Source organism: Halyomorpha halys, unplaced genomic scaffold (assembly GCF_000696795.3).
Source record: "Halyomorpha halys isolate HHAL.00 unplaced genomic scaffold, Hhal_1.1 Scaffold238.1, whole genome shotgun sequence".
Taxonomy (NCBI): domain Eukaryota; kingdom Metazoa; phylum Arthropoda; class Insecta; order Hemiptera; family Pentatomidae; genus Halyomorpha; species Halyomorpha halys.
In genome coordinates, this window is record NW_027107468.1 from 211,233 (window position 1) to 233,224 (window position 21,992).

General features: G+C 29.6%; 4 protein-coding genes across 5 annotated transcripts in view; 2 read left to right on the top strand and 2 right to left on the bottom strand.

Moving 5' to 3' along the window:
- Positions 1–2,023: 2,023 nt before the first annotated feature.
- On the bottom strand, positions 2,024–2,969 carry LOC106680007 (mitochondrial import inner membrane translocase subunit Tim22). Its single transcript, XM_014419461.2, has one exon. The coding sequence runs from the start codon at positions 2,815–2,817 to the stop codon at positions 2,251–2,253; it is 567 nt and encodes a 188-aa protein (XP_014274947.1). The 5' UTR covers positions 2,818–2,969; the 3' UTR covers positions 2,024–2,250.
- Positions 2,970–3,181: 212 nt separating this feature from the next.
- Positions 3,182–7,655, top strand: RpL37a (ribosomal protein L37a). The gene is made up of 4 exons (XM_014419462.2): positions 3,182–3,221; positions 3,683–3,818; positions 5,923–6,007; positions 7,557–7,655. Exons 1-4 carry the CDS (start codon positions 3,219–3,221, stop codon positions 7,606–7,608), a joined length of 276 nt encoding a protein of 91 aa, XP_014274948.2. The 5' UTR covers positions 3,182–3,218; the 3' UTR covers positions 7,609–7,655.
- Positions 7,656–10,002: 2,347 nt separating this feature from the next.
- LOC106679988 (zinc finger matrin-type protein 2) lies at positions 10,003–15,147 on the bottom strand. 2 transcript variants are annotated; one of them, XM_014419420.3, is made up of 4 exons: positions 15,000–15,147; positions 13,704–13,924; positions 11,459–11,678; positions 10,003–10,493 (listed from the first exon to the last, which is right to left on the bottom strand). In XM_014419420.3, the coding sequence occupies exons 1-4, from the start codon at positions 15,015–15,017 to the stop codon at positions 10,350–10,352; spliced, it is 603 nt and encodes a 200-aa protein (XP_014274906.1). In that variant the 5' UTR covers positions 15,018–15,147; the 3' UTR covers positions 10,003–10,349. The 2 variants fall into 2 exon arrangements, with proteins under 2 accessions (XP_014274906.1, XP_014274907.1); XM_014419421.3 differs by lacking the exon at positions 15,000–15,147 and adding an exon at positions 14,492–14,565.
- Positions 15,148–15,322: 175 nt separating this feature from the next.
- Gcn5 (Gcn5 acetyltransferase) overlaps positions 15,323–21,992 on the top strand; it is a 23,326-nt gene continuing 16,656 nt past the window's right edge. Inside the window, 4 exon segments of the mRNA XM_067045796.1 lie at positions 15,323–15,475; positions 16,544–16,670; positions 19,735–19,879; positions 21,098–21,250. Coding sequence (XP_066901897.1) covers positions 16,563–16,670; positions 19,735–19,879; positions 21,098–21,250 — 406 coding nt within the window. The 5' untranslated portion in view covers positions 15,323–15,475; positions 16,544–16,562.

Genomic DNA, 21,992 nt, shown 5'->3' on the forward strand with positions numbered 1-21,992 from the left:
AACAGTGTTACTACAATATTCTACTAACTACAAGCTCCTGATATCATTACAGTAATTGTGAATAATATAAATAACAGTAAGAAAACAATTATGAGTTAAAAGACATCTCTCAGGTATATGTGAACACTCATGGCACCCTGTAAGGTATAAGTTTTTAACCAACTACAGTATTTTACATAATGCCACCAAGCTCTTTGCCCTGACACAGTGAGCAGAAATGACTTGCCAAGTTGGGAAAACTCCTAACTCTTATTCAGTTGTTGTCTGGTACAAAGTCTCCAATAAGACAATAACCAATGCCCATAGTTTCTTAATCATTGAAAGCCCTGTTTCCTTTGAGCTGAAACAAAAAGTAGTTGGTGTGTTGTGAAAGTAGTGAGTTGCCAGCCTACCTTCTACGCCACAACCCCTGATGAAGACCTGAAACTCAGATCGAAACGTCGGCATATAATAAATAAATATGGTTTTGTTTATTTATGTTGTTCTTTGCTGACCGCACCCCCCCGACAAACTTCTCCAATCAAAAGTAGTAGTGTGTGGCAGTCTTCAAATCTAAATGTTTGCATTATGAATATTATTTATTTGTAGGTCAGGTTCTCATACGATTCTACACTTAGCACTGTAGGTTCCCAGCTGTTGATTTTCGGTTACTTCTCGTAACTCTTCAACTCGAAAATCTTCAACCAAACCAGAAATCAAAATTTGTCCCTTCAAATGATGCTGCTTAACACTATGTTTAACCCCTGAGCGATCAGGCATGTTAATAATTCTTCTTCGCTGCAAGAATTCAATAACACTTTGCTGGTGTAAAAACATTCCTACTCATCATGAATAGGACAGGCTCAAATTAAGAACACTAAATCTCAATCGAACATAATAGCTGTATTGACTGGTAATCACCTTTTTTAAGGAATTGTATTGCTTTGGTTCCTAATTGTGTTAATTGCAAGCTCTCTTCCCCTACAGGCAAACTCTTTTTAGACTTAGTACACTAGATTTTCAAAAAAGGTTTTCTACATTATCATGAAGAATATACATAGTTCAACAAGGATCTTATTGCAGAGTTTGCCAGCAAATGTAGTGTGCTGTAGATATAATTAATACTTGGTATTAATTATTTTATATAATAAGAAAAAAGTAACAGGACAAAAATAATTCTTTCTACCAACGTTATAGGATATAACTAATTTTAAAAGTTAGTTTTCCGACCAAGAATCTATCCCAGTTCTTCAGCATTATTTCAAAAACATCACAAATTAATTATTAGTAATTAATGCGAAAGCATAATCTATAATTAATATAAATATAATTATTACATTATTTAATTAAATTAAGAGATAAACAGGTAACATCTTTATTTGCTGTACAATATGATACAAAATGTAAACAATGAACTGGAAAAAGTCTTTAAAAATTAAAAATTAGTATCAGGAAGACCCTAGGTTCTTATTAATTTCTAGGAATTGGTAATGACCTAACATTTTGAGAATTTGTCTCTAAACAGAAAAGAGGAGCTAAGTATTCCTGTTTGTAGATTATTAACATTAATATATAAACATTTACATGTAAAACTACCTGAAAAAGAACTACCTGCCAGTTAAAAATAGAATAATAGAGTGGAGTGATTTTATATCAGTCAGAATAATAATAATTAATCTGTATACAAACTTTAAAACTGTGGCTGAATGAAATGGTTACATCATCCAATCTATTCTAAAGTTTACAAAGCATTTTTGTTGGTTAAAGTGCTGAAAAACACAAAATATCATATAACGACTGTAATTTAGAAAGTAATAATATTAAAAAAAAGAAAGTATACTGATGTTCTTGAATTTACTAATTGAATTGAATAATACACAAGTAATCTTGAGAAAAAAAAAATTAATGCAGAATGAATAATAGTCAGACACTTGAAATGTAAGTTATGATTGCAGAAGTACTTTGAAATTTTCACAAAAATTGAATTTAAGATATTCTTTCAATTCATAAAACTTACTAGAGTAATTCAAGGAAACTAAGTAGAGACTAGAAAATTAACTCTATATTTATTCAATATATTCCATTTTGAGAGAAGAACTTATGGTAAAAGATTCTTAAAGTTTGAATGTAAGGCATATAAGTAAGATAAAACAAATAACTGTTCAAAGAAATAATTAAATAAAAAGATCTATGAAATTACTGTTTTCTAAAATTTACTTACTTCCCTAATATATACATTGCCTAATCAATAGTGTATATAGCAGTGACGAGCTAATGTCCCCGCATATAATAATCAATAACAGTAGAAAATGCAGCAAAACCTATTGCACCAAAAACGCCTGCTTTAACTCCAGCTCTGAGCCCTATTAGTCCACCTGTAACACCTCCTGCATATGTTCCATTTCTCCAATCAGTTTTTCCTCTATGTGATTCGATAACACACTCAACAGCAGAAAATACTCCACCAACCATAGCAAAATTTTTGGCATAACTCAATGTAGTAGTTTTCATTTCTCTGAAGATTTCTCTGGCTGTCTGTTTGTGTGCATCTGGTGCAACAGATGGATTAACGCTAGATGTGAATAAACCTAAAGCTGCTCCTAAGCCATAACCAATTACACAACTCATAATACTTTTAAAACCACAACTTTCAAAAAATCGTTCAACTAACTTTTCTTCATTGCTCTTGATGGCAACTGGTCCAAGATTTTTGGGCACAACAATATTTTCGCGATACCTATGAATATTGTCTAAAAAATATCTAGAAAGTAGATTAAAATCGTTTTCAGAATTTAAATTAATGCCAGTTTTTGTAATTTCTTGAGATCCGTCCGCCATTTTAGGGTTTAGTTGATTAGAAAATGTGTTTGCTACTTTATACACTTAATTTTAAAACCATAAACTCTAAAACTAAACTTTAAATTTCCTATTATCAGTGGGTCAGAACACAACATCAAAAACATGTGAACAAGATTTGATAACCTGCCTCAGTCCTAAGATCATAGGTTATTTAAGAACTGTCTCAAAGAAATAATAACGCCTGCTAAAATAATTAATTATAAGGTGTTTTAAAAATAATTACCGCAAGTCCTTTTAACACCAAAATATCAAAACAGAAGCTAACTTATAGTTTTGTAGTGAAGTAGTACTATTTATAGTGTTATCATACAGACATTGGTGCTAACTCAAATTCATGATTTAGGTTGCTGTGGGCTCTAAGTGTCTTGTTCATTTGGAAAATGGTACGTACTCAGTACTATATCCCGTATTATTTTTATAATCGCTTTTTGTTATTAGATTTCGAATCATATAGAAATAATCATATTCAAAATTACAAATGATAACTTTATTTGTTCTAAATTAGTATTTGATTCTTCAACATTAGTGTTCAAACCACGTTTTCTTGAAGTTTAGGTTAAATTTATAACAACGATATTTTAGTATTCAATGTCTGAAAACATTTCTTTAGATGTAGTTTTTAATACTTTTAAATTGGGTTGTTAGTTTTAAATGTTATGTATGTATTTTAATTCATTGGTTGTTTCATGGGTTTTCTTAAAATATTGTTTATATACATAAACTAAGTATATTACTTTTAAGTTTACAACATGATGTAATAATAGTACCACCATTTTTGGTGGTATAAGAAATTATTTAAATTTTTGTTGTATGGGTACTTATGTATGATTTTTATTTGGTTTAGACGAAAGGTACTTCAAGCTTTGGTAAGCGAAGAAATAAGACTCACACCTTGTGCAGGAGGTGTGGTAGGTCATCATATCACATCCAGAAGTCTAGATGTGCTCAGTGTGGATATCCGAGTGCCAAACTCAGACACTGTAAGTTTTGTCTTTTTATTCTTTGTTTAAGTATTGGTAATGACTACAAATTCAGAAATGTTCTGGCTAATTAGGTGCACTTAGCAGTTAGTTTTATCATTTGAATTTTGATGCTCTAAACGTATTGAGAAAATAGTTGACTGTTTTACTCGATAAAGCAGCCATGGTTACAATGTCAATAATTACAAATTTATTTTATTTTAGGATGCTATAAAAAGAACTTAAAAACAAGAACTCATTTTTCTAATAATGTTTCTTTTACTTTAAACCAACCCATGTTTTAAAAAATTATAGAAATTATGATAGAATAATTTTTATTAGTATAATGTTTACTGTTTACTTAGGTTATTTTCTTAAGAGGAACATCCTGTAGCAACATCTGAAAACAGGTTATCTAAGTTTGGTCTGTGACTCCTAAAGACTATTTTGGTGTAGTTTTCTAGCAGGGGGAAAAATCTGTTATGTTTAATTCATTTGGAGCATGTGATTATTCCTCATTTTGAGATCTCAATGTAACAGATTTTTGTTTAGAAGATTGTTAATTGTCCCTAGGTTGGTGGACAATTATAGTCACATAAGGATTTGCCTTTGGAATTTCTTCCAGATCTCAAAAAGAAAGCTGTTTCCTATGAAATATTGTTTTGTGGTATATTAAACGCACACATTTAGTGGCTAAAATGTTCCCTTTATTAATTTTAAATGCAAGATACACAATTATTGACAAGTTTCGAAATATGGTTATTTTTGTTACCCCTCTATCAAGTCTTATGGAATTTGTTGTAGAGGCCAGTTATGGTCCAGGCTTTTGGTTTATTTTATTATTCGACTGGTAAATTTTTATATTTTAGAGGCTGAGCAAAACTAGTTTTAAACAATTATAAAAGTTTGTATTTTTAAAAATATTTATCTGCTCATGTTTGCCACCAAAGAGTATCCTATATTTTAAAAGTTTTCCATTCAAACATTTTTCTCCTTGTAAAACATAGAGCACATTCAGCGTTAAGTTTATAATATAAAAACTATATTATCTGTGTTGAAGATGTCTTAGTCACTGTACCCTTTTGGAATGATAGGTGAAACCTTTTTTTAGTTAGATAACCAAGTTTCAGTTAGATGCTAGAAGTGTTCCTACAACTTCACCCACTACTTTGTAAAACCAATAATATGCCTAGAACTTTTATGTATATATAACCTCTAAAAGTTATTTTCTTTAGAGCATAGGATGTACCTGTTAGTGAAATATTGCAGCTTCTTTAATTTTTTACAATTTCAGCAATGTATCATCTGTTTTTTTGTAGGTAGAACAAAGATGTTTATTAATTTTTATTGAAGCCCATTATTTCTACAAGATCTTGAATCAAAGCCCTGTTTTTCCAAGTTGAAAATATGGTAGAGCGACTTACATTCAGTTCTTTAGCACTACTGATGTGCCTCTCGCCATTTTTATGACAATAACCAATATAAAATTCTCTTCCTCATTGAAAGTTTGTACTTTTTTCATCATGCATTTCCTTTGAAAAAAATAATTAAATTTAACAGAAAACACTTCGCTGAACAGAAATGTTTCTCCCCCTCCTTTCAAACATAGGATTTAAGTAAAAGAAATATTCTATTGAAAATTAGGGTTCTTGTCAGTACGTATTTTTTATGAGGTTCTGAAGGTGATCAATCTGTTATTGTTTGATAATCAAAACCGTATTGTTATAACCATAGTTGTTCTATCCAATGTAAATTACATAGCTAAGGCCTTGAGTATCACAGATCTGGAATTATTTGTGTCTATAAGCTATATGTTTTTATATCCTAGGTCACTATATTTGAATGGCTATGGATATAAGTAGTTCATATTTTGGTTCTATTTTCTAGTTCATATTTCTTCCTAAAATATGGAAGGTATAATACATGGGAATTTCTATGTAAGGGTAGTTTTTCTTACAACCCTACATGTTTCATGCCCAGGTGTTCTATATTTCCTGAATATTAAACCTAGCAAACTCTGGAAATCCCATTAAAAGGTTTTTGGAGGCACCTTGTATTTGAATAAAAATCATTTGTATTATTTAAAATATTAGATGTTTTTATTATTTTGAATTGATTTATTCAGATAATTGGAGTGTAAAGGGTCAGAGAAGGAAGACTACTGGAACTGGTAGAATGAGGTACCTCAAAGTTGTACGAAGGAGGTTCAGGTAAGATTTAACTAAGAATATGAAATTTATTTGTAAAGTTAAAAACTAATATTAACACACTGGAAGATTATTGATGATTGACCATGTGGATAGATGAATGGAGATATTAATATTAACACATTAAGTGCTCGTGTGCAACATCTTTTAACATTACATTCCTCTCCTCTAATGCTAATATAGAAGTGTCTTTGACATGTTAGCTGCTTATTTAGATTTTCTTGAATATCCCCACCTGTTTAAATATTATAGAGGCCGAAAAAACTATTTGTTGTGATCGTGGTTAATTTTATTATCTTTTCATCAATTTTTCACATAAAAAATTCTATGATTTGTAATTATTCTATGAATTATAGTCATTAAATTACTATTACTTAGTTATTGTTTTTTAGTCTGGTATGTTGTTCCTATAATTATTTCAGAAGATGTAAAAGCTGTTCTTTTCCCTTTATTGGAATATCCATTTATTTTAATAATGAATGGAATATGGTCCAGGTGCAGTCAAAAAAACTCAAATAGTAAATGGTATACTATTTGAGTTTTTTTGACCCCACCCGAACCATATACCATTCATTGATACACACGGTCAATCAGCAATCTTCCAGGATTTTTATAATATGATGAATTCCTTGAACTTGCATAGTTGGTAAACTTCTTGGTGATATAATTTCAATTTTTAGTAAAAATAATACATATGGTTCAAAGTAACAATCTTGTCAAAAAGCAGATTTCATTATATGTTGGTTGCTTTTCATGTTTCGTGTAGTATAGTGACAGTGTTATCACAAATTCTCAGCACTGTGAAGAGGTTTAATTTGTAGGAAAGACATTTTTTTTCCTTTACCTGTTTGTTTATTATATATCCATCAGGAAGTTTTTACTATCATGTACTGGGTCAATTTTTTTATATATTGTATTGTGGGGTGATAATTCAGTTATTTATTGTTGTGTTTATTGCTTGTGAATGACACTCCAATTAAATAGTCTGGTAATATTTTTTAATATAGGTAAAATGTACTAAGGAAGCCAAGGATGTCCTGTTGCATCCTTGAGCATTTGTAGATGTAATAGGGATTAAATGATTATGGAGTTTGCTATCACTAGTAGCTATCTTGATGATCATTTGATATACTCCCGTAATATAAATTGTGGGGGGGGGAGGGGATCATTAGATATAAATTGAAAATAAAAAAAAAAAATAAAGCTCAACCAAGATATAATATTTAACTGAGACAGGCAATTGAAAACTATAATTTAATTAAGACAGAATTAAAGTAAAGAAATGTGATCAATAAATAAATTCTTTCTTATATAGCACTGTTGTTGTTCTATGCCCTTCATAAATTGTAACTGCTTCTTATATTAGTTATATAGTAATTTTTTGGATTACTCCTATGATTCCACATGTTAGATGAATCATAGGTGATGATAACCAAAGGAGTTTATGTTTTTAAAGTTAAGGAACTAAATTTCCCATCATTTTAACCATTGAATATTTTGTATTTTACATTATTGGTGAAATAAAATTTTTTATTTATTCATTTTTTTTTAGGAATGGGTTCCGTGAAGGAGGTAGGCCTACCCCTAAGAAGATTGCTTCATAAATCTTTTTTCTGTTAAACTAAAAAAATAAAACAGCTTTTATAATTTGTTTATTTATTTATTTTATTACCTATGTGTGTAAAATATTGATGTATATTCTTTATGTTCATTCATATTCATTTGAAAACTAAGAAAAAGGGATGTTTAAAATTTAAGAAAGTTTTTACTTTTTTTTTTTCTTACCTTATGGAGCAAAGAAAAGGCATTTACAAATATATATATATATACATATACTGGCTATTTCATTTTCTTGTTTTGCCGGGATGGCAAGAGTTTTTACAATAAAAAAATGTGATAATACAATTTTCTGTTTGATACTTGTTTTAGCGAGAGTTAAAATATGGTTAAACATAAGTAAAATTTTTATGTTAAGATACAAAAGATCTTCAGTATAATGTAGTTTAATACAAGTGTTTTCAAGGGTCCAAGTTGAAATCCTCGTTTTAAGGAAAGTTATAATTTAGAACATAAGTAAATTTTTTTGTTGTAAGACAGTAAATTCTTTATAAAATGGTGGTAGTGGTAGTTCCATACAGAATTCTATCTCATAACGAGTTAAAATATGGGCATTGATGACCTCAGGGTTTTACGGCCTAAAGCCCCAGACGACAACAATGAGAGTTATAATTTAGTTCATTTGTAATTTTTTTTCAAAATTAGATCAGCATGGCCTTATGATCTAGTTTGCCTAAAGTTGGTTTTTCCAAATATAGTACAGATAGGTAAACTTGAGTATAATAGTATGGGAAATAAAAAATATTTGAAGGAGTAAGTTGATAACAATACAAAAATTGAGTTCCAGGATGCATGTATTACATAACAATGTTTTATGAAAGGTTAGAATAACAGATAAGTAAATGAATTGGAGTTTTGTTCTGACTTTATTTTTAGTGTTATAGAGGGAGTGTGCTAGGCATCTGGTCATTAACTATCAAAAAATTAACTGATAATCATGAAGATATTGCTTACATGAATACTTTTTTCTGAAATGTTAAAAAAAAAAATAATTTGTTAAAAGTTATTTATTGAAATGTTATGATCAAACATCGATTTTGAAAATTGTGGAGAGAAAAAACTTTCAAGATATTCCCAGGAAAATATATTTTCACATGCATAAAAGAAATTAGTGATTGGAATACAATAATATCTATATAGAACCTAGAAACAAAGCTGCAGTCCCTGAAAGTCGCACTAATGTCTGAGCAATGATAGCAGCTTTAATGCCCAACCAGAACAAAGTTGTTCAATTATGAATCTAAAATTTCCATTTGCATTTTGTGTTATAAAAACAAAATGGGTCATTTACTGAGAAAGGCTTTACATTATCAGGCTACAATTCATACAAATGGAGCAACCATAAACTCAGATCAAACTGCAAAAAATTAATACCAGCTAGAAGCTGGACATGAATCGAATGCAAGGATGCCTTGTCAGCTTGTATTATCACACTATTTTTCTGTTAAAAATGAAGACTACTGATTCCTCCTTATAATTAATTGAGAATATTCAAATTAATGGATGTTTATTTTACTTTTTAATTTAATGTTAGTTCAAAATTTTCTTTTTTAGAAAAAAATTGTATTTAAATTTTTTCTTAAACAGAATTTACTACAATAAGTTAAATCACTATTATAATTTTTTTTTCTTCTAAGCTCCATGGGTGCATGGGGATGAAGTCATGATGAAAATGGGTTGAAGATAGCCTCTGTTTTCTGCATTCTGGTAAAGCATTTTAAGAGGGGGCTGAGGAAATTTGATTATTTGGGGGAAGGGGTAGTCTTTCTGTTGGTGATGGGGCTCACAAGGTATGTTGGTCAACATAGGTGTTCTGTAGACCAGGGCTGGCCTCAGCACAGTTATGTAGATCATTAATTTAAGGCGGAGAGAAAGATTAGGAGAAGTTAGCAGATGATTAAGCCTGTAAGACTTGGTCCTGACCACTTGATCGTACTGCAGTGGCGAGCTAGTGTCAGGTGTCAGTCAAGGGTGACACCCAGATATACTATGCTGTCTGCTGGTCTATTCTCGTATCCTGCCACCAGGCTTTAGGGAGAGGACACTTGTTCTTCTGGAAGGAGAAAATACAGTTCGTCTTCTTGGGATTAATTGTAATATTCAGACCTTCCAGTTTCTTGTTTATTTCCGTACAAGCCTCCTCCACCTGCCATAGCTGTCCCAGCATTCATTTGAACTACTGTAGATGGCTATATCATCAGCATAAGCAGCTACAGCAGTCTTGTACTTGGCTCCAACAGTTTCAGCCATATATACTGAGAAAAGTATTGGAGATAGCACAGACCCCCGGGGAAGTCCACATTGATTAATTATGATATTGATGTAATAATATAATTATTTAAACAATTAAAATATATCGGGTAAGAAAAAAAAACCTAATGTGTGAGAAGATTTTTTTGTTCTTTTTTATAAAATTAATTATTACTAGATTAATTTAAATTATTTAATTACAAAATAAACTTCAAATATAAGTTGTCAGAGTAAAAAATAATATTTAAGAAGAAATAAGAGCAAGATTGGCAGCTGGTAGTAGGTGTTTGCTCTGGAGAAGGTTTACAAAGGTCATTTGCAAAACCTGTCTTTATGATATACAAAAGCTTATATATAATCAAAAGGCTATTATATTTTATATATAATATATATTTCCATGTTCATATATTTACAAAATCAATTATACAATAAAAAAAACATTAACAAACTATTTCGTATCACACATCCACTTAAAATTTCACTTTTTCTTTGAACTTCCAAAACCTGAAAATCCCATAACAGAAGCTAATGCTGAAGTAGGTTCTCTATCATCCTCATCCTCTTCTAATTTTCTTTTTTTTTCTTTCTTTCTTTCTCGCCTGTATTCTTTAAGTTTCTCTTCCTATACAAAAAATAATTTAATAAGTAAAAACATTTTAATGGTGCCACTTCTTATCTAAATAATAAAATTTGAAAGTCAGGCTACCGAATTTTGTAAATGAAATAATCAATCTGAGAGGAATAGAAGCAACAAAAACAAATTTCATGACCTGAATCCATTAAATAATAAATTTAAAGGTTGTGCAAGAAGGATGAGCGTTACTTAAAAATTAAATCAATAAAAAACTTATAAATTATCAAGGGAAATAATTTATTTAATAACAATGAAGGCATAATGCAAAATCATTTGTGTCTGAATTTGAAGAGCAAATAATTTTCACTCTTTTTTAAACACTATTTAAATATTATTTTTAGTGAATAATGCTTCCACATGTCCACAGTTTATTTCAGAAAGCACATAACACTGCTCTGTCAATAAATGATGTAATCATAAACTTGTGAAATTGACTTTTTAGGATTCGTAGGCAATGAATATATTAGATGTTTGTAAATCAACATGATTGTACTAACAAAATTCCTACCTTGGTGAATTTTTAGTACAATTATGTCGATTAACAAACATCATATAAATATATGTGTGTGCTTTTTGTATATTATGTATTGTTTGTATACTTTATATATCATGTGTTTAGTTTTTAATATGCTATGTATTTCTGTCTATCTATTTTATACATATATATGTATTTTTTTTCATTTATATAATTGAACACTGGGTATGTACATGAGTGGAATATTGGCGTTGATGACCGATGGGTTTTACGCCTTAATTTCTTAATAAACAAACAAACATCAAGTAAGCCCATTTTTGATCCCGCCAAAACAAGCCAATTTCACAAAGTTCACAGTTGTGTCATAATTCTTTCAGACCAGCGATAAGTCATTTATTTTAATATCACTTGCGTTGTTTCTGAAATTAAGCTAAATTAAGAAACAAGAAATGGTTATTGAATAGGAACTGAAACTTACTTCTTCTTGAATTTCTTTCATCCTTTGTTCCAGATCATAATCTCTTTTTTTATCTTCTAATTTCCTCTTGTTAGCCTCAAACCTTTTTTTAACCTGATCTAAAGTAGACCTTTCAACTTTCATTGACATACCTAGATTTCTTTGATGTTTTTTGCCATTTATATGATCAAGGAAATTTATTGAGTCTTTGACAATACAATCACAAACATTGCAGTAATACCTAAAAATAAATTAAAAAGAACCATCAGTGGTAGTGTGTTAAACAATAATTTGCCTTATCTCATATAAAATATTTTCATAAAAATATTTTAAGCTACAAATTTATTATCATTTTCTAGATTTTCTTTTTAGGAAGTCTGGTAAGTCAATCACAATACATTTTTTGAGGTTAAAAGCTAATAATAATAAAAAATTTGAATAACTTCCAAATAAAAAATTTGAATAGCTCCCTAATAAAAAATTTGAATATATTTTATTCTAAATTATCATAATGTTGCACAATGTTTCGGGACTATTGTCCCATATTCATGTACTTTAATAAACCTACAAACAATAACAATTCACTATAACATTAATCCTCATCCATGCGTATTTATAATTCATATAATTTACCTCATAATTATATGACATAAATACACATGGACGAGGATTGTTGTTATAGTGAATTATTATTGTTTGTAGGTTTAAAAAAGTATATGAATATGGGACAATAGTCCCGAAACATTGTGCAACATTATGATAATTTAGAATAAAATATATTCAAATTGGAAGCTTTTAACCTCAAAAAAATTTTTTGTAATTATCTTTTCATGTCCGGTGACACCAACATGTTGTCACGTACAAAACAAATGTAAGTTGCCGGTGAAAACACATTGATGTTATGCTCAAGACATACTTTAACCAGCTGGTGACAACATATTTCAAGGGTCAGAAAAAATCTAATAATTTCTGCCGGGTCTGCAAAGACACGTGAGGATGGGCGTTATCGTGATGGAAAACTATGGCTTTGCGATTAGCCAATCCTGGACGCTTTTGCTCAACTTGAAGCTTGCATGAAATATGTTAAGTGTTTCTGTGATATCTAATGTCATAGAGTAAGGGTTGTCTGTGACCAATGCTTGAATCTCGTCATCATCAACAGATGAAGGACTACCCAAGCACTTTGCATCTTCCAAGTCAAAATTTCTGGTTCTGAACCGAGCAAACCACTTACAAACGGTGCTTTTTCCTACGGCATTATCGCCATACACACTGAAAAATTTGTTAACCGTCTGTGCAGCGGATTTTCCTTTTCAGAAATAAAAAATCATATGACTAAAATGAATTTTTCTTCTCTTCCATTTAGAGCAAGCAAAATACCACTTAAAGATAAGGAATCTCAGTTGAAACTGATGCATAAAAGCACCTTAACTAATCCTTTTTTAGAATATGTAAACATTTTTGACCAAGTAAATATCATTTTATAAACACAGAGAGTATTAAATTGAAATATTGAAAAACGCTACGAACAATAAGTTCGTTACAATAAAATAATTACAACCCAATAATATTGGAATTTTGGTTTAAACATGCATTGTAGGCAAAACTGACCCTGGAGAGTTGATGGAGGATGTAAAGTCAGTCTACCACGGCAGTGATAAGAATAACTGGAATGGAATCGAAACATTTTCCGATTGCGAGAGGAATTAGACAGGGAGATAATTTAAGCCCCTTTCTGTTAATTAAATTTAAGGATGAAATCCACAAAATCTGTAAGCACTGAACTGCCTCAACCACAATTTGAAAATGGAATAGGAGAACCCTCCTACCGAGTCTTTTTTACACAGATGTCATAGTTCTAATAGCCTTATAAGTATAACAAAATTCATTATCTGTTCTATTTCAATGAGGAATAGTTTGTAGTTTCTTAATTTTAAATTTGTATCTGATTTTTCCCTTATGGTCATATTTTCTCAGTTAAATTTGAAACTGACCATAAGATAATTAATCAAACCGAATATAACTCTTCTTTCTACAACTGGGTACTTTTGGTAAAAGTAAAAATCCTTAACATTTTAGGTTAAGAATTAAATATAAATAAGTAAATTATAAGAGAAATATCCATGATTATCAAAGGAAAAATCATATTTTATAGATAAAGACTAAATAAACAAAACTTTCTAATGAGAAACAAAAGTCTTCTCTTTTCTCAAATGCCTCTTACTTTAATAATGTAATTCTAACACAAAAAATAAATCTAATTTACCCCCCAGTTTGAGAAGATGGTGTGTTTTTGGTAATAACAACACTTTTTCCAAGTTTTGAATCAAGATCCACTTTGTAATCTCTCTGCCTCAAATAATCTCTTTTGACAGGAGCAGCACGTTGATTTAATTTTTCCTGAGCTTCCAATTCTTGCTGGAGGCGTTCCGTCGCCATCCTTTCGTATTCCTCGGCATCCCATTTTCTTCTGTGATCTGCTGTTTTCTGCAAAAAATTAATTAAATTATTAATCCTGTCATTAAAAGCATAAATTAATATGATCGAGTAATTTTATGTTCAAATTCTAGAATGATTGAAACAGAGTATTTTTAAAAATGATGTACATAAGATAATATATTTTGATTTATTAATTTTTCCAAATCCTGTATTTCATTTTTAAAATACAAGCAGAAAAATACATTAAGTAATCATTAAATTTATTAGTAATCTATTTCAAAACATGTAGAGTATAGGCCCCTTCCTACTCATGAATAGAGGCTGTTTTGTTTAAAGTTTTAGATAAATGTATTAATATTACATCTGTATGGTAACTGGGCCAACATCATACAACACATGGAATACCATTCAGCAGCTAAAAGGTGCAAAACAGCAAACTTTAGCACTGATTAGTGCACAGGAATTATATTAATAAAACCTTAATAACAGTAATAATGGCTGCACTAAAAACACTGTTTTTCACGTAATTACTGCCTAGGGGATTTTAACACTTCCTTATCTTTTATGGTGCTAGTTTACAAAATAAGCTTCAGCTGTCAGAACTTCAAAACTCACTCAGAATCCGAAAAGTTAGTACAGGCTCAACCTGCACTGAAAAGGACCCAATGAGAGTGTTTAAATCATTTTTAACAGGGCTAGCAAATGGAAGCCAACAGCTGTAAGTAGTAATGATGGTATTGTAAGTTAAAATTTTGAATACTTGAATTTTCCAAGCTTTTATTTTGTATACTAGTACCTCTCTTATCTATATATGAACTAAAATAGTGACAATTTAAACAACAGATCCTCATACCAATTCTTTATATTTGCATTATAAATCACAGGAACCTATAATTAAGACCATAAAATAAGTTGCATAGTTGATTATTAAACATAATTTTAAATAAATAAAAATTCACGAATAGATAATTTACAAATTTCAAAGTCAATACAGATTTTAATGAAAACAGAGCATTGAATGAACTGAACTTAACTAGTGAAAATTTAAATGCCAAAAACATTTGACTTAATACTAGATTTTAATTAAATAAGACAAGCATAAATAGGTAAAGATTAAACTCACACTAGAATTCGATGACATCTTGGACCAGTGCGTCTACAATTATCCAAAAGGAACAACCACAACCTAACAACTCCACCTCTGGAATAATAAGGTAAATAAACGCCAGATTTAAGTCAATTAAAAATTAACACATGCCCAGTGTTGCCAGTTACATTTCTTGTTGCTACTCACAAGCTTGGTGTAAAATTAGTGAAACATAAATAAAAATTAACTATTGACTACTTAAAATTTAAAAAAAATATACATAGCAAAATATTTTTTCTTTATAAATAAATATTTTATTAAACTTCTCCAGGTCAATAATATGTAAGGTTATCCTATCATGGAAGGTATTGTTTTGACTCGACTTGTTAGTAAACGGATTGATTGTGTGTTTGATGAGTGTTAAGTTCAATACATTTCTAATATTCAGATGATTGTTGCTTTGACAAAGTTTATTTAAGCTCCTTTTACTAGTTTATTATCATTTCCGCCAGGTTAGTACAATAAATAAAATACCAACTATTATTACATTTCAATCTTTGTTTCATAGGTATGTTCTTTTAGCCACTTGTTTGCTAATTTATATTTTATTCATTCCACTTGGATTGTATGCACTGAATTATGATGAATACTATTAAAATGATTCTTATTAATGAAATCAGTCATGGACTAAAATTCACAGTCTAATTGTACTGGAACTACAAACTGTTTTAAAAACAAAAAATATATATGATTGTATATAGAGGTTTATTAGATATGTTTTTTGAAGTTTCCAACAAGATTATATTCATTTTAAGTTATTACATTTTGCAGGATACTTTTTATTTTTTGTAAGATATGATTAGAAAAAAAAATAAGAACAAAATGTATCTGTTTAAGCAAAAATATTTCTAATTTTGCTGATAAGAGATAGGACTTTATGGTAAAAAATTGACATAAGCTTGTTTATTCTAACTCCAATGATGATTATTTAACTTGTGAAAGTCCATCTCGGCTTGTCAAATCAAAGCTCTGGTTTATGTCAATAAAATAATGTTTTCACAAAGCTGTCTTTTACCATTATATTATTTTATTTAGATATTTTCAAGTTGAAATAAAATAATACCACTCATTTAATTTAGTCTGTTTCATGTTCATGTTTTTTAAACTTAAACAAGGTTCTTTCTTGCATTAGATATGAGGATATTTTGGGTGGCAGGCTAGCAAAACATTGACAGCAATGATGAACCTGTGTTGATTCATTAAAATCCATTTAAGTAACCCATGTACATTTTTAGTTTATTGTGATTCAAAATTAAGTATGCTAAAAGATTGTTAAGATAGCTTTTCCAATCCTGAGTTTTGTTGAACTGAAATTATGTTAGGTTTCCCCGAAGAGAGGTCAACTCCTTATTTTACTAAAGATAGTTCCAGAAAAAAACTTTGATATATATTCAAGCAAGTACAGCATTTTCTGGAATCTTATTTAACCATATTACATTATTGTTTATTTTCATAATCATGTTTCTTTTATTCATCACAAAACCTCATACTTTTATTTACTTTGTATTGTTTTATTCTAGTTAAAATTAATTTTACCTAATGAGTGAAACTGCTGGAACGAGTCATAGTAAAGGAGAAGGAGTTCAGAAACCAGACAGCACATTATTGCCCTGCGATCTTCAAAGAATTCAACAAAGAAAACAGCAGGTTAGATTTATGTATATCTGTGCTTTTATCTTTACCTTTGTTAACTTTCTTCACCCATAACCAATTAAATGTTTATATTAAGCTTATTTGTGGTCCTTTATTTTTTTAAGGAGATAATGGTTCTGGTTGTCACCAAAAATAAAATACAGTAATAAACTATCCAATTTAATGTATGTTAACTGTTCAGCTTAAGCTATAGGACTTCATTAGGGTTAATTCTTCTCCAGTTGGCATAATTTTAATAGAATATTATTCACGAACCTGAAGGTTTGATACAGATGCCAATACCGACAATCGCTGGCTACACACATCTACCTAATGACACCTGTCCAAACTCAAATCAACCAGATCAGTCTTGATGGGATCTTCCCACCTACGCTTCGGCCTATCCCTAACTAAGCAGTTTTGAAAGTGATAAATAACTAGCATTTCCTGCCTTTGATCTCACTTTTATTTCCTCATCAATATTTTTTCCTAGTTAGTGTAGAACCCTTAACCTTTTAACTTCTCCACCTATTCGAATGTATTTTCTACTATATTTATATCACCAAAATTCCTCCTTTTTCTACTGCCAATCAAATTTTGTTTTTCCCTTATTAATTTATTCAAGATTTAGTTCCTTACTAGATTTTATCAACATAGTTGTATTTATATATAAGAAGATGGTCAGGGTTGCGGTCAAAAGTGAAACAAAAATAGTTGTAAACTAGTTTTGTTTCACTTTTGGCCGCAACCCTGACCATCTTCTTATATATCAATTTTTACAGTCAACTATATATACAAATATACAGTAGTTGTATTTAGTGTTATGGTTTCCTCGTTCTCACCTAATACTGCCAAATCATCAGCATACCCATGCAAGAGTATTTTACCATCTAAAATTAAACCCTATTTCTATTTGACATACTGATAAATGTAATATTTGAATTATGTCACCTAAAATCACATTGGTAATCTCTAATAATTTCTACAGCATTTTCTGTGATTCGACTAGTGAAGATAAACATAAATATTTTATACTGTTCAGAAAGAAGTGTTATTCCTCAATAGTTATTACAATCCGTCCTCGGCCCCTTTTTGTGCATTGGAATAAGTAGAGGCTCCCTCCATTGCTGGTTATTTTCTAAATTTCCCATGTCTTTTTAACCAAAAAGTGTATTTTAGACTCTCTAGCTTTACTGCATACCTAGAATAGTTCACATATTGTTAGTTCCCATTGTTTAATTTTCCAATGGCTATTTTGACTTCCTTCATTCTCAGTTCTTCTATTAACGGTTTAGTATATTACTGAGCAATTTGAGGTTTGTTCCAAGGACCAGTTTGACAGGCAGCAAACTGTCAGGAGCAGGTGCAGTATCATTTGGCGTTCGATAGAGGCCAGTGTCATTTTTCTTGGAACACAGCTTAAGTTGCATCATTCTTTAAGGAATGGAAGGAGCATTGTTTTTGCTAGAATTATTGAGTTTTTAATTTAGCAGCTTTTCTTTTTTTCCACTGATGAAGATAGTGTTCATTGAACCACGGTTTGTTGTTTTTACTTTCTCTTTTTCTGAGACTCAAATTATCAACCTTTTTAATATTATTTCTGATTCATACCAATAATTTTTCAGTGCTTTTATGATCCTCATCATCTAGATTTGATTTCTAATCTATTTTTGATTTTGAGTATGAATTGACTACTAATTGTAGGGATTAGTTCATAATCTGACCCATATTGCTTCCCCACAATAGGATCTCATGTTAATTATACAATTTTATCATCTAAGTCATTACTGATTTGACTTTGGGTATTTGAATCCAATGATGTTCACCTCACTTTGGAGAATAAATATTTATCTGCACGATATTTAAACTAACATCCATTAAATCTCTCAATGTGGACAGCAATCTATTTCTAATCAGAAACCCAGTTCCTAAAAAATAATAACTGCTCCCTCTGTACTGAATATTGTACCTACCTTCCTTTAACGAGCCTTCCTCTGGCCTGCGAACCTCTTGCAGCACCATGATATCTAAATTGTATCACTTAAACTCATTTGTGACCGATTTTAACCACAACTAAAACTTCTTACATTCAACATTCTTATACTTTATGTCTCTAATTTTCAAGTTGGACCATGAATCCCCTGAAGACCCAAATAAGGGACTAGTTTACCTCAGGAGGAACCATGACTGTTTTTGGTATTTTGTATACTAAAAAATATGTGAGGAGGGAGTTATTTTAATTGTTGGTTAGTGAGTCCATCGGACTTAGCTGAAAAGAATTTCCAATGTCCATCCCCAGATCCACCACTCGTGGAATACCTCTATGTGGTAATGAGTGAGCCTGCCTAAGGTCTCCAGTTGACAACATAATTTATTTCTGATTGCTCTGTCAAATTTTATTTCTGATCACCCTCCAAAGCATCACCTTTTCATTTCATAAACTGCCAATTATATCTCCATTATTATTATAAATTTAAATAATATGAGAAGTCAATGTCATAACATTCTTAGACATCAGTCACTAATATCTCTCTGATTTCTTCACTTTATTAGATTTACCCATAGTGAATTAAGTATATATTAAACCTTTTCATTTATATATGGCCTTATTATTTAAACCATATAAAAGATGAAACTAAGTTTTTAAGTTTATTCAAACTAAGTTATGTTTATTATCAAACTAAATTTTAAAAAATTTAATAATGTAAATTAAACTTAAACCACTTTTCAGATATCATAACAATTTCATTTGCATTCTGAGTAAGTACCTGTTATACCACTGATTTGAGAGTTGCACCACTATTTCACTTAACAGATTTGGCTATGTAAAATGCAGTTATGTCCATAACTCAATATTAATAAAAAAAAAAAAAATGAGTTACACCACTTTTTCTTTAACCTCCTCTTATACTTTTTAGTGGCTTAATCATTCATCAAATTTTACTACATGGATAGTTTTTACCTTATAATATTTCTATTTGGAAGAACTTGGTTAGGTTTGAATGCATAATGATCTAACTCTGGTATATTTTTTTTTTTTTAATATCTACTTAAATTTATCTATTTGCAATTTTTTTAGGTCTGTGCTTGGCCAAAAGAACGAAAATTATTGAATCTAGCTTCATATTCATCCTGTCAGGAGTGTAAATGCAATGGCTGGAAGGCGTCTCAAAAATCTGCTGCAAATCCAAATGATCCTTGTCAAAATTGTTCTCATACCTCAGGTTAATACATTTTTTAAAAAGTTCTTGTAGAATAATGATTAAGAAATTTGATATAATACGAAAAATTGTATTTTAGAATATAAATATTTAATAGTTGACCGTACTGATTATCAATGAGAATAATCGAGATGATTCAGGTGGTGTTAAAAAAAAATCAAAAAAAGTAAACACTATTTATTAATAGGTAATAATTATATTTCAACAAAAAGTTGTTAAGATTTTTCAATTTTTATTTATTGCCATCCTGCTCATCTCCTTGATTAATATATCTCTTTAGAATTAACTATGATTCACAATGATTAAGTAAACCCAAATGTACTATTGTATTGGGAACCAGCCAACATTTTTGTGAAATTATGTTTTATAATTTATATCAATTATTTTCTAATAATTTTAATTTTTAAACAAAAGCCTGAGGTACATCATTTCTAATGCAATCACATTTGAACATTGTTCCTTAGGTTGTGAAACTTAAATTATTGATATAGCTTATAAAACATGATTTCGCAAAACTATTGGTTGCTTCTTTATAGCTTATTTTGGTTCAACTGATATCAGTGACTGTATGGTATTTAAGACTGGTTTCATAAATGACCTCAAATGGAAAACAGAGCAAGCTTTATAATATAAAATTATCTGTATTGTTTAATAAGTAAAATAAGGGGAAAAAATTAATAAAAATTATGTAAAACTAGTTTGATATCTGGGATCTTAAGAGAAATTTTATAAAAACCTAATTAAAAATTTTCTAGAATTGGTTTTTGGATTCAAGAGTTAAAAAAAAAAAAATTAATACTTAAATGAGCCTGTTAAAGCATATTAGGAATGAAACGTCAATATTAACAGTGAAACGTATAAATAGAAATTAGTTGAAATAATCCTTGTTAGATTATTTCTGATGTTTACCTTGAAAAAACATTACAATTGTTTTCATTTTATTCTTTTTTAATATTTTAAGTAAATATATTTAGATATCCTCAGTTGTGATTTTTGAAATATTTAACAAAGGGTTTGCTAACCTAAATTGCTTTGAGCAGTTTTTTCAGGAACTACAAGGTGCAGAAAGCTTTGAAAATTTTAATAATGGGTTCAGCAAAGCCCTTGCGGACCCACTTAATATCACCTCAGTATATCCTTAGAGCTTCCTGAAACATAACTCATTGGCCTTGTCAATGTGTAGATAATTTTTATTTCATTTTCTTAATTTTTTTTTTTTAGCTCAGCATATGTCACATCTGCAGGCATTACCTGATTCTGAAATAAATAGACTTCTTGTGATGGTTGTTGACATAGAAACAATTTTTCTTGCTTTACATAAAGAAGAAGATGATGAGACACGGAGGGTGTATTACTATTTGTTTAAGGTACTTTGTTAATTTTTTATTTATTTATTGTTATACTATAAAAGTGGAGTTTCCGAAATGCAACCTGGCAGAATCATCCAATCAGCATTTGAGTTTGGTTTGTACCTGCTATTGTTTTTATTATTTGTTTATATTTCATACTTTTAAGAAAATGAATCAGTTCCTCAATTCTACTTCCCACCACATTAACTTAACGTTCTTGTAATGTTATCAATTATTCCTAGTGATTATTTTTAGAAATAAACTTTTTTGTCTTCTCAATAAAATGTAAAATTTTATTCTACTTAACTACCACCAGTAAGCATTTTTTTCGATAGTATTAAGATGATAATAATATTCTCAATTCTTATAAGGCAAATAGTATGACGTTAAGTAAATAGTTGAAAATTATATAATTATACAATTTTCTGAATTATATGCATTTTAATTTGAAATAGGGCAAGTATCGAAATAATGTAGTATTTATTATTGGTAATATTATTATTACCTTATTTAGATTTAGATTATTCAATATACAATTCAACGACTAAAATACAACACCTATTAGATTAATTAGTGAAAATTCCTTCTTTTACTTTTTTGAAATAAGCTTCACCCTGAAGTTGCATTTATTTCTAATTATCTGCATTTATTATTCAAATCATTTTACTAGAAGAATATTTAAAATTTCAGATTCTTCAAGTTCATTGATTCGTGCAAATAATGAGAATTTTTCTGTTTATTCTGATTGTTTTTCTACTTCTTTTTTT